Source organism: Hemicordylus capensis, chromosome 1 (assembly GCF_027244095.1).
Source record: "Hemicordylus capensis ecotype Gifberg chromosome 1, rHemCap1.1.pri, whole genome shotgun sequence".
Lineage (NCBI taxonomy): Eukaryota > Metazoa > Chordata > Lepidosauria > Squamata > Cordylidae > Hemicordylus > Hemicordylus capensis.
Window position 1 is genome coordinate 16636497 of NC_069657.1, and position 17918 is coordinate 16654414.

General features: G+C 47.8%; 1 protein-coding gene across 1 annotated transcript in view; it reads left to right on the forward strand.

Moving 5' to 3' along the window:
• The window catches only part of NUDT14 (nudix hydrolase 14), a 92320-nt gene that overhangs the window by 26295 nt on the left and 48107 nt on the right, over positions 1-17918 (forward strand). Inside the window, exon 2 of the mRNA XM_053283940.1 lies at positions 11985-12028. Within this exon, the coding sequence (XP_053139915.1) occupies positions 11985-12028 (44 nt within the window). The remainder of the gene's footprint in view (positions 1-11984; positions 12029-17918) is intronic.

Consider the following 17918-nt stretch of genomic DNA (forward strand, 5'->3'; position numbering starts at 1 on the left):
AGCAACCTGACAGTCTTGTTCTAATAAGTTCTCAAACTTGGGACCCCATATGTTGTTGAACTATGACTACCCTCATCCACAGCAGCCTTTAGCCATTGGGATGCTCATTGATGGCAGTTATAATCCACCAGCATCTGGGGACCCAAGTTTGATAACCCCTGGAATAAAGGGAAACTGTAACTTGCCCAACACAGATATGGATGTATTGGTCCTGGGAGCTGATGGGTGTGAAATGAACACAGTAGCCTTGTCCAAGTATCACATTAACAGCTGAATAAGTGAACGTGTTCTCAGATGTTTATTTTACTTCTGAACGGGTGAAAAAAAAACCCAGCACCTTTGAATGGAAACTTTACCACCATAACCATCTGGATCCAGTTTCATTGCAATCCCCTGCCAACATGTAACACTCCCTTTGAAGACTAGAATGGATATAGTTTGCAAAAATTAGTGTGTGACCTCTGATACTGTGCCTTTATCGGCGAATGTAGGGTGAAGGAGAGGTTTACACTTGTATCCTGATTTAAAATATATATTAAGGACAGTTGATTTTGTGATGCAGAATCAGATTTAACTCCTCTGTGAAACTGACTGGCATTGGACCTACCTCTGTGAGAGCTCAGCATCCTTCCTTGTTGCTGCAGCGATCTTTTCAGGCCATAATTTTCTAGAAAAAGCAGCAACAGTAGCTGCCCAAGATAGGAAGTCCAAAAGAAACCCACTATGGCAAGGGCTCCCAATCCTGGGTCATAGGAACATAGGAAGATGTCATATACACCAACCTTTTGCTAGTTGAACAGCTCCGTTTTAGAGCTCGTGCCTCCAGCCTGCCCAGGTTTGGACAGGAGAGAAAGAACACCCTATGGATGGACTGGGGGACCAATTGTGACTAGGCGACAGCAGAGACACCAGCTCGCAGAAGCAGCCCCCTCCTGACCAGGATACTCAGTGCCCGGCCACTGCTACTCTCAACACATTCTAGACTATGTTGAAGGGAGAGCACTCACTTCAAGGAGGGGCTCTCCCATGCCACAGACGGAAGTACTCAGGGGGAGGCTCCTCCCTGGGCCCTTGCATGTGGTGGCTGCTAAGCACAAGCCTACACAGCAAGAGCTTTGGCTGGACACTGGGCACAGAATCCTGCAAGGTGAGATATGGAAAGGCCTGCAGTGAAGACTCATAGGAACAGAGGAAGCTGACATATACTGAGTCAGACCATTGGTCTATCTAGCTCATTGTTGTCTACACAGACTGGGAGCGGCTTCTCCAAGGTTGCAGGCAGGAGTCTCTCTCAGACCTGTCTTGGAGATGCCAGGGAGGAAGCTTGGAACCTATATGCTCTTCCCAGAGTGGCTCCATCCCCTGAGGGGAATATCTTACAGTGCTCACATGTGGTCTCACATTCAAATGCAGGATCAGGGTGGATCCTGCTTAGCTAAGGGGTCAAGTCATGCTTGCTACCACAAGACCAGCTCTTGTGTTGTCACAAGACCAATATCTTGGTCACAAGACCAGTATCTGGGTCACCAGATATTGTTGGACTGCAACTCCCATAATCCCCACAATGGTCAGATGTGAATGAAGTTACATTTTACTTTCCCTTTAAAGCAGGGGCACCCAAGTTTGGGTCCCCAGCTGTTGTTGAACTACAACTCCCATCATCCCAGCCACAATGGCCATAGTTGACCCGTTGATGTTAGTCTGAAATCTGTCACTTGATCTGTCACTTGGGTCTAGCCTTGCAGAATGGGCGGGCCAGACCTTGCTGCATAATGAAGAGTTTCTACAGCTACTATTTGGGGTTTTATGTTGGGACCCTCAGTTTAATGCTAACCGTGATAGCCTTTTTAGTTTTGTAAGAACTCTGCTGGTTTAGTACAGATTGAAGAATGCGCTTATGGGATGGGGCCGTAGCTCAGTGGTAAAGTATCTGCTTTGCACGCAGAAGGTCCCAGGTTCCGTCCCTGGCATCACTTGGTAGGGCTGAGAAAGAGTTTCCTTTCTGAAACCTAGAGTGCTGCTGAGGCAATAGTGACTAGATGGACTAGTGGACCAATTTGATATAAAGCAGCTTCCCATATTCACTTTGCCAGCAGATGCCTGCGTTCTCAGTCGTAAGGGTACCTATGGGAAAAGAAGTCCATGCAAGTCAGGGGAACATGCTTCTGAGTGAATATGTTTAGGAATGTGCTGCACGATGATCCCTCATTATAGCTAATGGCCTTGTATTGTGTGCCAACACACCATTGCTAGAAGGACAAGGGTACAGATCAACAACTGGAGGGTCAAAGCTGATCCTGGAATATTGGTTTGCCCTCCCCGCTCCTGATGCCATTTCAGAGGCAGGAGGAATGTACAATGGAACTGCTGGCAGTGGCAGCGGGTATTTTTTGCTATCATCGTGCCTATGCACCATCCTTTCTTCCCCACGCAGAGCACCTTGGGGTGCTTGCAGAGTTGCTGGCAGGAATTCAAACTCCATTCTCCCTGATCAAAATCTGACACTCCATCCTCTGCTCCACACACCTCAACAGCTGTCTATGTCAGGAGTGTGGGAAATGTCTCTCCAAAGAGCAGCAACCTATTTCTCCCGGCCCGTTTCAGTTTGTTCCATAGAAATCTGTACAAGCCCAGACGTGCTGCCTCGAGATGTACAAATTATGTTGATAATTCCGATTTCACAATCTCACATGGAGAATTGGCTCTGCATTGCCTTTCAACATCCCCTCGGCTTTTAAGTGGTGATTGGCATTGAAGGTGTAACCTTGTTTTCCCCCCATCCTTGTTATTTTATTTACATGAGTGCTACACTCGGAGCAATAATGAAGCAGTTCCTCCCAAGCAGAGCTAATTAAAACAATGCCAGGGTTAAGGCATGCAAATGGAAATGCACCCAAACAAAACACGCCAAGTTCAGATTGACCTGGAGGTACGGAGCGTGCAGGGGCATTGCCATAGTCACTGGAGATGGTAGCTATTGACTTTACATGACAGTAACTGGCATTAATAATGCAGTTGGAGAAAAGGAAAAAAGGCCTCCATCAAATTATGAAACCCCAGTTCGTCCTCTCTTGCCAACCACTGTAGATGTGAAATCAATTTCCATTAAGCTAAAATGGAAAAATGGATAAATAAAATGGCATTTTCACCTGATGGGGGCAGAAAGTACAGCAGCGAGGTGGGAACAGAAGGGACAAAGTGTTCGTGCAAAAGGAAAATGCTGGTGACTCCTCTGACCCACCATCTCACAAACGCACTCACAATGATCTGTTTGTGAACATATCCTTTTTTGTTTATTTAAAATATTTACACCCCGCCCCTCCAGTATGCTACAGCTCAGGGTGCCTCACAACCTTAACAAAATAGATACAGTATAATACAATTAATAATAATAATAATTAATAAAATATCAAACAAGTTAAAAGACCAAGCTAAAACCACATTTAAAAGGAACAAATTTTAAAAGTTTCAAATGAAAAGTTATAAGAACATAAGAACAGCCCTGCTGGATCAGGCCCAAGGCCCATCTAATCCAGCATCCTGTTTCACACAGTGGCCCAACAGATGCTGCTAGGAGCCTACAGGCAGGAGTTGAGAGCATGTCCTCTCTCCTGCTGTTTCTCCCCTACAACTGGTACTCAGAGGCATCCTGCCTTTGAGGCTGGAGGTGGCCTGTATAGCACTTCAACTAGTAGCCGATGATAGACCTCTCCTCCATGAAGTTATCCAAATCCCTCTTAAAGCCATCCAGATTGTTGGCTGTCACCACATCTTGTGGCAGAGAATTCCACAAGTTGATTATGCATTGTGTGAAAAAAATACTTCTGTTTGCTGGTCCTAAATTTCCTGGCAATCAATTTCATGGGGTGACCCCTGGTTCTAGTGTTATGTGAGAGGGAGAAGAATTTCTCTCTATCCACTTTCTCCACACCATGCATGATTCTTCTTTTCTAAACTAAAAAGCCCCAGGTATTGTAGCCTTGTCTCATAAGAAAGGTGCTCTAGGCCCTCTTCTGTACATTTTCCAATTCTACAATGTCCTTTTTTAGATGTTGTGACCAGAATTGTATGCAGTACTCCAAGTGTGGCCGCACCATAGTTTTGTATAAGGGCATTATAATTTTAGCAGTTTTATTTTCAGTCCCCTTCCTAATGATCTCTATCATGAAACTGGCCTTTTTGACAGCTGCCGCACATTGAGTCAACAAGCTGTCCACCACGACCTCAAGATCCCTCTCCTGGTCAGTCACCGACAGCTCAGATCCCATCAGTATATACTTGAAGCTGCGTTTTTTTGTCCCAGTGTGCATCACTTTACACTTGCCAACACTGAACCGCATTTGCCACTTTCTTTGTCACCCACTCCCCTAGTTTGGAGAGATCCTTTTGGAGCTCCTCACAATCCATTTTGGATTTCACTACCTGAAAGAGTTTGGTATCATCTGCAAATTTGGCCACTTCACTACTTACCCCTACTTCTAGATCATTTATGAATAAATTAAAGAGCACCAGTCCCAGTACAGATCCCTGGAGGACCCCACTTCTTACTTCCCTCCATTGTGAAAAATCTTCATTTATACCTACCCTCTGTTTTCTGTCTTTCAACCAGTTAGCAATCCACACATGTACTTGTTCCCTTATCCCATGACTGCTAAGTTTCCTCAGGAGTCTTTTATGAGGAACTTTGTCAAAAGCTTTTTGGAAGTCCAGGGATGGAGCCGCTCTGGGAAGAGCAGAAGGTTTCAAGTTCCCTCCCTGGCTTCTCCAAGATAGGGCTGAGAGAGATTCCTGCCTGCAACCTTGGAGAAGCCGCTGCCAGTCTGTGAAGACAATACTGAGCTAGAACACTGGTTCTTTAACCAGGGGCGTAGCAAGGTTGGAGTGGGCCCAGAGACAAGATTTTAAAATGGGCCCCCCCCCCAAGTCCAGGGCCTCCGCACACCCCAGGCCCCCAAGGATTTAAGTCTGATATTCCAAAATAAGTATGCTGCCTGCAAATACATTTCACTGAATACACACACACACGTCACAATATATAGTGATATACATTGAGTACTATACATTTGTATTACTTTTAATGCCTAGAACACACTAGAAAGATGAATTATTAAAATGGGCCCCTCGCTGCAGATTAGCAAAGGAGACTTTCAACCATGCAGGGTGAACCTATGTTTGTTTTCTCAGAATTCTGAACAAATTCAGTCAAGTTTGATTGCAGGAGATTTTTCACAGGAGGCTTTTAAAGCCCTTTAAGACACATCTCCTCTGGAATGGAGGTGCTGCATTCACATGTTGGCCAGATTTACCCTGAAGTCCCTGCAAGTTATTGGGGAGCAGTTCATACACAAGAAAAATAAAATAAAATAAAAGCACCTCACATGCTTCACAGTTCTCACTCAGACCTTCTGGGTTGCAAAACAACTTGAACATAAGTGCATTTATAAATGAATGAATGAATAAATAAAATTAATAAGATACTGTTCCAGAAGTTTTTGCAATTTTCTGCCATGAAACAAGCCACTTATAGGACTTTTTAGATAGTTTTTTTTTAAGTCAGCAAATTTTCCAAGCTGTTTCAAAATAAATATTCAGAGACTTCTCAGTCCCTCCCCCCCCCATATCCAAGCCCTATGGCAAGCAGATCCCTATATATGGGGGGGCGGGGCGGGAAAGGTAACCACAAAAAGGAGTTCACACTCTACCTGGCAAATGCTGGTCTGGGTTAAGCAGGGCAGCAAGGGGTCTTCTGCTGCAGAGAACACTCTAGCTGCTTCCTCCTTCCTGGCTTGCTTGGGCCCTACTCGAGTTCAGGCTTCACTGCGGCCTACACGGAGGCCTCCGTGGAAGCCCCGCCCACCCGCCGATCAGCTGAGAGGCGGGAGAAAAGGAGCTCTTTGCAGCTTGTCTGCTGCTTGGATTGCGGGCCAGCAGAACAAGCAGGAGAGAGGGCGAAGAGGGCAAGTGGCTGAGAGGCTATGGGGCTGGGTAGGGGGCAATGGGGAGTCACATGAGGTGCCTCTGGGGTGCTCCTCCAGGCAGTGGGGCCCCCAGACAACTGTCTCCCCTTGCCCTATCATTGTTACGCGCCTGTCTTTAACTCACTCCTTCCCAGAATGAAGAGCAACAGAAGATTTAGTAGAGACCACACACACACACACACACCTACACCTACACCTACACCTGCTATATACATCAGTAGTACTTTATAAGGCACAGGCTCTTAAAGGGTGAGATGTATATTTTCAAAAGTTCGGGGACATAATAAGGGGAGAGAGTGTTTGAACTTGGGCCTAGCAAGGCAGCAGCTGGAGGCAGACTTGAAGAAGGTGCTGTTGAACCAGCAAAGATGGGTTTATCTAGGAGCCAGCAGCCCTTCCTCTCCCTAGAGCTTGGCCCAGACTTGATCCAAAATAGGTACTTGAGCGACCCTCCCTCTCATCTCCACTGGGAGGGAAGTTGCAAGCAGCCAGGTGGATGCTTCACCTCTGATGTTGTGTTTGGCCCTGGAGTGCTGTTGCTTCTGCTCCAGTAGTCCTGGGATTCTGGAGAGCTGGGAGATGAGTCTTGGGATTCTGAAGGCAGATTCTGGGGATCTGGGGGCACCTAGTCACCAGAGTTCTGGGGCTCTTCCAAGGGGACAACTGCAGGAGGGCTGATACTCTATGGTTGCTCAAGGACTTTCAGCTCTTTGGGGCGGGGGGAATCCTTTCCTTGGGGCCAGGGATCTCAGCTGGGTCATGCTCACCCTCCTCTGAGAGGGCCTCCTTCGTCTGAATCTGGGTTGGTCCTGACGGGCAGTTTGCCGTTCTGGTGCTATGCTAGGGAGCTATGGGAACCCTCTGCTGGCAGGACTGAGTCCCTCATTTCCTCTCTCCCCCTTACATGGTGAATATACCGGTTTCTTAAACAGAAGAAAGATAAATCAGAACTGTGATCTTGCCCATTACTTGATAAAATCACCACCGGCCTGTTGGATGTAGTGTGCTGTAAAGTACACAGAGCTCCATAACCATTGGTAACTGTTTGCCTACTATTAATAATTAGCAGCCTTCCTACTGGCCTGTTAGCCAGGAGCCAAGCATTTGGCACAATGGAAGCTCAGCTGCAGAGAGTTAGGTTCAAATTACATTACTCTTGGACAATAGCGGCAAATGGTACTCATTTGAGTTTCTGCCACCGCAAACAATGGGATGTTGGACTGTTTCATTTGTTTATTGCCTTATTTATTTGGACAGGTGCAAGCTGGCCATGTAAAACTGGATCTCATTCATAGATAACCATGAGATACCTTTACAAGCGTTACTGGATCAGTGCGTAGGGATAAGCAGAATCATGCATATGCTAGGAGACGTTTAATCTGTTTATAGCTTCATTACTATGGATCAAAGGGCCCACAAACATGGAAGCTTTTTCACTGTCATATAAAACCAAATGAAAGTTAAGTGTGCAAAAGCTATAATTTGATGACCTGACATAACATTGATAAAACAGGTAGCAATTGAAAGTTAAAGGTAAAGTATAGTGTGCCGTCAAGTTGCTGTCGACTCCTGGCGCCCACAGAGCCCTGCGGGGTTTGGGGTTTTTTTTGGTAGAATACAGGAGGGGTTTACCATTGCCTCCTCCTGCGCAGTATGAGATGATGTCTTTCAGCATCTTCTTATATCGCTGCTGCCCGATATAGATGTTTCCCATAGTCTGGGAAACATACTAGCAGGATTTGAACTGGCAACCTCTGTCTTGCTAGTCAAGTCATTTCCCCACTGTGCCATTACAAAGGTAACAGGTTATTCTTCCACTTTCATCCTTGTGCACTACTACCAGAACCCCAACACAATAGTGGCAACAGATCACCAACAAAAGGCCTGTTGCCTTGGGCCATTGTGGCTGGGCATGATAAGAGTTCTAGCTCAACAACACCTGAGGACCCAAGCTTGAGAACACTGCAGTGACTCTCACCCAGGTGCCCTGGGAATGTGCAGGACTGCTGTTAAGCAGAAGGGTGGTTTGTATGAGCTGGTGCCCACATTGGGGCTATATTCTTGGCAGGGGCATAGCTAGGGGAGAGGGGGCCCGTGTTCACCCCTCTCTCTGGTGGCCCCTCAGAATGAGGGAGATAATGAAGAACATAGGGAGGGGTGGATCTGGGCCCCCTGGGTTCTTTGAACCCTTTCGCTCAATTATAGCAACACCCCTGATTCTTGGGAGCAGTGTTCCCCGTAACAGGGATTTCCAGATGTTGTTGACTACAGCTCCCAGAATCCCCAGCTGCAATGGCCGTCTGGGAATCCCTGTTACAGGGAACACTGCTCAGAAGCTAATACAGTTTGATGAGCTGTGGAAGGATGAAAAAGAATTTGAAGGCTTGGTTCAGACGCAACGTTTCTGAGCCCCATAACTATGGTTTGGTGCCATGGGATGAGTTCTGTACTTGTGTGGGTGGGGGTAGGGATGCGGCCCTAGCTTAGTGCAGAGCATCTGCTTTGCATGCTGAAGGTCCCAGGTTCAACCCCCGGCAGCATCTCCAGGTAGGGCTGGGAAAGATTTTTACCTGAAACCTTGGAGAAGCCGCTGCCAGTCAGTGTAGAAAACGCTGAGCTAGATGGACCAATGTTCTGACTCGGAATAAGGCAGCTTCCTATGTGGTTCCTCCTTTACTTAAGAATATAAGAAGAGCCTTGCTGGATCAGATCAAACACCTGTTTCTCACAGTGGCTAGCCAGATGGCTCTGGGAAACCCATAAACAGAAATAAAGGCATCCCTCTCTCCCACAATTGCTCTCCTGCACCTGGTATTAACCTAGGTGGCCAGATTTGGCTTTTTAAAAAGCCAAATTCTGGCTTACAGCCCATTTGACCCATGAGTATACCCCTTAGGTTCTGGCAACCTTGGTATTAACCCGCACTAACTGAGCAAAGAGACACCTTTTAAAGTGGTCATTCTCTTATATTTATCAGGGGGAGAGCAACTGGCCCTATCCAACCCCAGCACAGCATTCCTCCAGTGGCTGTTGCTGGCATTTGCCTTATGTTTCGTTTTAGATTGTGAGCTCTTTGGGGACAGAGGCCATCTTATACTGGGGCTGTTCTGACGATCAGCAAAAATCGGGCTAGCGCTGATCGTCAGAACCACCGGGCTTGCAGCCGAGCCCGGTGGTTCTGGAGCGGCTAACCCGCTCCTGTAGCCCACCCCTTAGCCTGGGTTTGCAGAGTGAGTGCTCTGCAAACCCGGGCTATCTGCTCATGAGTAGGCGCGGCTCCTCACGAGTGGACCCCCGAGTGGGAGGCGAAAAGCCGCCTCCCGGCTCCGGGGGTCTCCCCAGTATGCCCTGCCCACTCGAGTGGCCCCTGCTCCCCCCGGCCCCTGCCGGCTCCATCTTGGAGCCGGCAATCGTGTGGGCGGCCGCCCAGGGCTCCCTCTCCACTCGTGAGCGGGGAGAGCGGGCTTAGCCCACTCTTCCCGCTCACTGCCCCAAACCGGGTCTCACGGATCGTGAGACCTGGTCCTATGTATTGTTTATTTTTCTATGTAAATTGCTTTGTGAACTTTGGTTGACGAGCAGTATATAAATATCCATAGTAGTACCACTAGTAGTAGTATTCTGAGACAAGCTTGCAATCCTGGTTTGGAGGGCAAGCACAAACTGTAGTTTTTAACTTTGAATGGAATGGCAAACCGTGGTTTGTTGCATGCTGCTGCTACCATTACTACCACAATTTATATACTGCTTTTCAACAAAAGCTTCCAAAGCAGTTTACATGGAAAATAAATAAGATGGCTCCTTGTCACCAAAGGGCTCACAGTCTAAAAAGAAACACAAGGTAGACACCAGCCACAGCCACTGGAGGGATTCTGTGCTGGGGTTGGATAGGGCCAGTTGCTCTCCCTCTGCTAAATATAAGAGAGTCACCACTTTACAAGATGCGCCTTTGCGCAGTAAGTAGGGGGAACCATGGAGTTGTTCATTATGTGTTATGTGTGAGGTGAGTAGAGAGTCTCAGTGGAAATGTTCTGATTCATTCATTCAATATAAGTACCACCCTAATGACGCAGCAGGGAATGACTTGACTAGCAAGCCAGAGGTTGCCAGTTCAAATCCCAGCTGGTAGGTTTCCTGTACTATGGGAAACACCTATATCAGTCAGCAGTGATATAGGAAGATGCTGAAAGGCATCATCTCATACTGATGGCAATGGTAAACCCCTCCTATATTCTACCACAAGGCAACCACGGGGCTCTGTGGTTGCCAGGAGTCAACACCGACTCAATGGCACACTTTACTTTACTTCCTAAAGTGGCTCATTTGAAACCAACCTGAGAGTATGTAATACAGTGCGGAGGAGGACTGAGCTTTTAGCATCGGTGGAGTAGGATGGAAGCGCAAGGGGAAATTCAGAGTCTGTGGGCTAGGGAATGCACAGAGCTAGGCCAGCCTGGGTATGGAGAGGCTGAATTTTACATCCTGCTTGAAGATCAGCAAAACGTTGGTTGCCTTGCCACTAAAAATCCAGTACAGTGCTCTTCACTTATATATAATTCCTGCACCTATAAATATCTACTCTCTCATCATAGTATTTTCAGGAAAAGTAATTTCCTCCCTTGGTACATGTTTCTTTCAGTTTTAACTGGTGTTAAAATTGTGACTATTTTTGTGACTCTCTCCCATTTGAAGGGAGCTCCTCTGGGGATGGACAAGTGTTTTATAATTAGAAGTGTGGAAATGTGGGGAAAGCCGGCTAGTGGTCAAACATTCCCTGTTTTTTTTTTGGTTTTTTTTAAAGCCTGGTTGAACATATAAAGCTCAGAAGATTATTGTCCGAGGCAATGTGGTAGTTACCTAATCCCCACCAACTGTTCAGTGTTCAGTTGTTCTGACAGATCTGTATCTAAGCCTTCAGGCCTGCCTTTGTTGAGTGGCAACTTTGCCCACCCAATAACCTGGTTCCTCCTTTGGCCATTCTTATTTGGTTGGCTTTTTTCTTCATCTTCAAAATGCTGCCAGTGGACCTCATTTGGCAATCTGTTTGTGGGGTATAATGCTCCATGCCTGTCCTTCCTTTGGGCAGCTAGGCTGAAAATCTGGGTTCTTTAACAGCCACTGACTGCCTTTTTAGAATAGACAGTATTGGACTAATCTAGTGTTCCCAACTTTGGGTCCCCAGATGAGGTTAGAAAGACTACAACTCCCATCATTCCCTGCCATAATGGTCACAAGAAACACAGGGTAGGAATGGCCAGTACAGACAGAATGCGGGGTGTTAAATGAGCCACAGGTATGATTTATTGCCTCTCTCCTCTCCCTATCCCAGCCACTGCACTCTGTCTTGTCTCACCCCTGGAATGCCAGCTGGTTATTTGCCCAATTTGTTTACTGCCCCCCGTCCCATCCACTATTGGCTGTGGGCATTAATAACTTGTTTTTAAATATTTAACCAGCCTTGGCAAACCAGCTGCTTTCGTTATGATTTCCAGTGTTAGCAGCATTCTTGACTGATTTCTAGGCTTTGGACGCCGTAGTTGCTTTGTGTTGTGCTGAGCTATGTGGGGCTGTATCAAATGAAGACCCAGGAAAATGGGGTGACCGGCTGCAACAGAAAATAGGATTTCTATATACTTAATAGCAGAGATTCAGCTCTTCTCCCCCTAGTAGCACCGCTCGTACACAGCAAAGGTGCAGGAACCCTGTTCTCTCTTGCTTTTAGTCATCAAGTGGGGCAATTAAAGGCGGCTAACGAGATCTGCCACTGTGCCAGGGGATAGTGCTTTTAGGCCCCCTGATGCTCACAGTCTTTTCCTGAGACATGTGTCTTTTCCTCCACCTTGGCGTTGCTTCTCTACATTTCCTTACCCCTATGGTCTTTGGTAGAATAATCCAAATCAAGCAACATAAATAGAAATTGAAAATTACATGTGTACATAATGTATCAGAATAGACCGAAGGCGAACACCCTGAACTAATAGTTAGTGGTGGCTTTTTGTTTTCCAGAATGGCGTTTCAAAGACTTGGGACTTCATGAGGACGCATGACAGGTACGTTTCACAGAATGTGTCAAGTGGCTAAGCACTACTATGACAATAATAATAATAATATTACTTAAGACTTGCATAGCACTTCTAAGCATCTACATACATTATCTTCTTGTAATCCTTGCTGCAGCTTTGTAACGTGGGTCAATATTAGCTTGACCATTTTGCAGTGGAAGGCAGATTTGGAGTGGAAGACTGAGGCAGAGAGATGGGGAGGCTTGCTTAAAGTCACCGATTGAGTTCATGGCAAAGGCAAAATTCACATCAGGAATCGTAGCTTTGGTTCCTCTTTGGTTCTACACTTTGAGGCTCTCCACACGAGCAGTGTGGAGAGCCATAAGGGGTTTCGCGCGGAGAGTGGACTTGACCCACTCTTGCTGCAGACGATCAGGCAGCTAGCCCTGGGTGGCTGGGATCGTCCGCCCGCACAATTACCGGCTCTGTCACGGAGCCGGTTGGGGCGGCGGGGATCAGGGGCCTCCTGGCCCCCAGAAATCCTGGAATGCCCACCACGAGTGCGGGAGCCCCCCAGTGTGGGGGAGGCTTTTGTGGAGCCCCCCAGTGCGGGGAGGCTTCTTGTTGCCTCCCCATTGGGGGTCTCCTCATGAGCTGGTGTGGTGTGGAGCTGTGCTGGGGAAACAAATGATCAATCAGGTAAATGGGGTTAGCGGAGTGTGCACTCCGCTAACCTCATTTAAGGGGGTGGGGCTTGCTGCCAGGAGCTGCGTGGTTCCCGTTACAGCCGACGACCTGCAGAAACTAGGCTCCGTTAGCCCGGTTTCTGCGGGTTGTGAGAATAGCCTCATTGGCTCTATCGAATCCATTCAGATATATACAAAAGGCAAGTCTGGGTTAACAACCCGCCTGCTTTTTCCTAGACCAGCTGAGTTTTTCTGAACACTTTTCAAAGGGCAGCATGTCCAAGGGGAAGCTTCCGCTAGAAATAGTTGTCCTGTGCTAAGTTGCAGGATTAGATATGGCTCTTCATTGTTCATTCTGAGACGGTACACTCGGTCGCTGCTCGTCCTCATCAGCCCGGCCGGGGGGAGCACCCAGTGAGGCACAGCTGCCTCTGGTTCCCAGCAGCTCCAGGGGCTCCTCTCTTCCCCATCTCACCTATCCCAGCATCAAGGAGAACAATGCTGCCCCCAGGCTGGCCATTCATCAGGTAGAGCTGCTCAGCTCTCATTAACGTCAGTGGGTAGGATGGGAGAAAGAGGAGCCAGTGGAGCTGTGGGGAACCAGCGGCTGCTGTGCCTTGTTTGGCGCCCCCTAGCTCGTTAGGACAAGCCACTACTGGGCGCACTCCTCACGGGCTTTGCTACTTGTCCTTGCAAGATGTCTGAATCAGCTCTTAGTTTACATTTTTTATATGCTTCTAAGGGAAGAAATTCCAAAACAAGGGGACTGACTTCAAAAGCACTTCTTTGCTGCTTTTTGCGCCATTTTCCTCAGAGGAATCCTTTGAAGACCTTGTGCTTGGATTGTAGAGATCAGAGGGAAGTGTTGAAACTGCAGATCTAGATATGCCTTGGTATTCTAGAATATAAGACGTTCAAAAGAGTGTCTCTCTAATAACACTTTGTAACTGCTGCTGCTAGTAGGTTTAAAAAAGTTCTTTATGGCAGCCAGTAGTTTTGTTGTTGTTGTTGTTGTTGTTGTTTTTAAATTAGCAGAATAAAGCTCCCAAGTGATCTATTTACCAGACAAGCTTTAAAAAAAAAACAATTATCATTTTTACAGGACTTTTTTCACAGGACATTTTTAAAATAGCTGGGAACATGATTGCGTAAGGTGCACATGTCATGCCAGTCATCTCTGGTCACATAACATTTGTTGCCTTTGCATGTACAGCAGCTGTCATCTGTAGCTTTTTTAGCGACTGCAGAGCAGAGCGCGGTTAAACCAGAGAGACTGCCAAGCCGTCTTGCTCCACGCCGTAGATTTCCTGCCTTCAAAGGAATAAGAAGGTGTTCTGCCGTGTACCCCTGATTTATTCCCCTGCACTATCAATGCAAGATTAATTGTATTCTGTGGAGGATCCACTGTGAACATCTCTCTTGCATGGGAAACCTCTTTGTGGTGTTTGTTTTATCACATTTTTGCCCTGTGCTTTCTCCATCAAGCTCAGATGTGACGTCTGCAGGATCATCCCATTTTATCCTTGCAACAGAAGGGTAGGAGATAGTGACTGGCCTAGAGGGTGACTGACCCAATGAGCCTAGGACTTCCCATTCCAAATCCAGCACTCAGGATGCTATCCTGGTTCCCTGTAATCAGGTTTTATTGTCCATTTTAGGACTGTGTAGTTAGAGGGCATAACCCCTGCTTCCTCAGTCCAGAAAGACTAGGTTGCAGATCAGCTCAGTCGGAGTCTAGTATTGCTCCCTCCTGCCTAGCCACCGCTGCTTTCTATGCTTGCTGCAGGGCAACCAGAGTGGAGGGCTTGGAAAGGAGAGCTGGTCTTGTGGCAGCAAGCATGACTTGTTCCCTAAGCTAAGCATGGTCCGCCCTGGTTGCATATGAATGGGAGACTAGAAGTGTGAGCACTGTAAGATATTCCCCTCAGGGGATGGAGCCGCTCTGGGAAGAGCAGAAGGTTCCAAGTTCCCTCCCTGGCAGCATCTCCAAGATAGGGCTGAGAGAGATTCCTGCCTGCAACCTTGGAGAAGCCGCTGCCAGTCTGTGAAGACAAGACTGAGCTAGATGGACCTATGGTGTGACTCGGTATATGGCAGCTTCCTGTGTTCCTGTGAGTCTTCACTGCAGGTCTGTCCATATCCCACACTGCAGGATTCTGTGCCCAGTGTCCAGCCAAAGCTCTTGCAGTGTAGGCTTGTGCTTAGCAGCCACCACATGCAAAGGCCCAGGGAGGAGCCTCCCCCTGAGTACTTCCGTCTGTGGCATGGGAGAGCCCCTCCTTGAAGTGAGTGCTCTCCCTTCAACATAGTCTAGAATGTGTTGAGAGTAGCAGTGGCCGGGCACTGAGTATCCTGGTCAGGAGGGGGCTGCTTCTGCGAGCTGGTGTCTCTACTGTCACCTAGTCGCAATTGGTCCCTGAGTCCAACCACGGGGTGTTCTTTCCCTCCTGTCCAAACCTGGGCAGGCTGGAGGCACGAGCTCTAAAATGGAGCTCTTCAATTAGCAAAAGGTTGCTGCACGCACACTGAGATTTTATATTGGCGTGAGCAAGCTTGTTCCTCCAGCTGATGTTGAACTACAACCCCCGTCATCCCCAGCTACATTGTCATGGAAGATGGGAGTTGAAGTTCAGCAGCAGCTGGAGGGCCAGGTTTCCCCACCCCTGGCTTCTGTAGCTGCAGAGACCCCCAGCCCTCTTTGGATCCTCAAGCCAGCCGCCCAAGAAGGCCAGGTGAGCACTCCACCCTCAGAACTGGAGCTCGGCTCTGGTGTGGTGTTGGCTCTGCTTCCAGGACTCAGGTGATGGAGCAGGGTGCAAGGCAGGGGTGGGAGCCCTGCTCAGATCACCAGGTCAGCAGGGCTCCTGGGCTTCTCTGAGGGGACAACCAGCTCCAGCTGCACCAGCTCCAAAGTATCTGGATGGCTGACATGGAGAACAGGGATCCAGGCTGGGGTGGGCTCCTCCTCTGATTGGCTCTCCTTCAGCCTGAAGGAGTAGACCCTGGCACCCTGGGTAGACCCTGGCACTCCCTCTGGATAGAAGAGTCTGAAACCTGGACTACGTAGTCAGCTGCCAGGGTCCAGAAGACCTGGCCATACATATCCCCACATATCCCTGTTATAACCATAGCTTCATGTACGCTTTCAGGTTTAGCCACTTAGGGCCACAAAGGGGACATTAATATAAATAAGCAGTGAGGAGGGCAGTTCAGGGCTGCAGCAAAATTGCTCCATGCTCTCAACAAGCAGAATTGTGCCCAAAGGTACTGTAAATCAATCTCCTTCCATTAGAAAGCACTGAAGTTAAAGCTGTACAGCAGGGTCTATGGAAATGGCATTCCTGGTGTATTGCTCCCCCAGTCAAATCAGCTGTGCCCAGTAATGTTTCAGATTGGAATGTCTGAACCCACCACACTGCATTTTTACAGATTCATTCATCTATGTGATAGTATCCACTCTCTTTTTCTTCATTACAACTGGACATTTGAAGCAGACAGGGAATTATTTAGTGGCTGTTTCTGTCTTTGCGGTCCTAGTTATGACGCAATGTGTGTTGAGCTGCAAGTTCATGTTAAAAGAAAGTTTCCTTTTTTAGTCATGATGCATTAAGATTGCGGAAAGATGTTTCAAATGGGCCCATAAAGTTCTAAATTTGAATAACCACAAAGACAACACAACACAAACATTACTTGATCATGAAACTCAAGTCCATACAGATTGTACAGACTATTAGCAGGATTTGCTTGAGCAAAGTGCATGAAGAATCAGCCAAGGAGGGCAACTCCTAAACAGATACATCTGTCTGAAGGCCAAACCACACGTGACGTTTAAAGCACTATTAACCCTGATTATTTAGTTTTTTCTTTAGTTAGTAGTGGTTGAATTGCCTCACCACCACAGATTGGGAGGAGAGCTGGTCTTGTGGTAGTGAGCATGAATTGTCCACTTTGCTAAGCAGGGTCCATCTTGGTTTGCATTTGAATGGGAGACTACATGTGAGCACTGTAAGCTGTTCCCCTTAGGGTATGGGGCCGCTCTGGGAAGAGCACCTGCATGCTTGCCTGCAGAAGGTCCCAAGTCCCCCCCAGATAGGACTGAGAGAGACTCTTGTCTGTAACCTTGGAGAAGCCACTGCCAGCCTGTGTAGACAATACTGAGTAGATGGATCAGTGGTCTGACTCCGTATAAGGCAACTTCCTATGTTCCTATGACTGTGGTAGGGAGTGGACTTTACTCCTACTCCTCTGCCACAGTTATAGAGGCTATTCCCACGATCACAGGGAGGCAGGCTAAGGGAGCTTAGCCCGCTTTCCAGGGATCATGGGAACCACTGGGCTCACAGACAAGCCCGGTGCTCCCACGGCGGCTAGCCCGCCTAATTCCCCCTCCCCTTAAATGAGGTTCACAGAGTGAGCGCTCCATTAACCTCATTTGGTTGCTTGTGTGTTGCCACAGTGCGCAGCAACACATGAGTAAACCCCTGACCGGGAGGCTGCAAGCAGCCTCCCAGGCTCAGGGGTCTCTCCAGAATACCCCACGCGCTTGCACGGGGCATCCTGGAACGTTCGGCGGCTGCACGGCCTCCAATCCCTGCAGCCCCTGCCAGCTCCGTGACGGAGCCAGCAGCCGTGTGGGCAGCTGCCCGGCTACGAGTGCCCGCTCTCCCCACAGAACTTTGTCAGCCACTTCACGTGTCGTGTGAAGCGCTTCATTGTCTGTTGGCGGGGGGGAGCCCAATCTGGCTGTTATTTACCCCTGAAATATTTCATTGGTGCCAATGGAACTCTTTTCCATGGTAAATACCTATTTGGCCTGGCCTTCTGGGGTTTTTAAACTGTTGTAAATGTTTGGCCTGGTTCTCCAGGGTTTTTAACTGTTTAAATGTTTTAACTGTTAATTGGTTTTAGGCTGTTTTTATCATTTTGATTTCAATAGTTTTTGTTTTGATGTAAACTGCCCTGAGCAGGGGCATATCTAGTGTAGGGCAGGCAGGGCACATGCCCCAGGCGCCACTTGAAGGGGGGCGCCATTTTTTTAAAAAATTAAAAATTTAAAAAACTGCCACCGAAAACAAAATAGCCACCGCACATGCTCAGATGGCTTCTATGAGGCCCTAGGCTATGCCAGGCCTCGCAGAGGCCGTTTGAGTATGCGTGGTGGCCATTTTGTTTTCAGTGGCCATTTTTTAAAAACAATTTTTTTAAAAATGGCCACTGCACATGCTCAAATGGTCCATGAGAGGCCCTAGAGG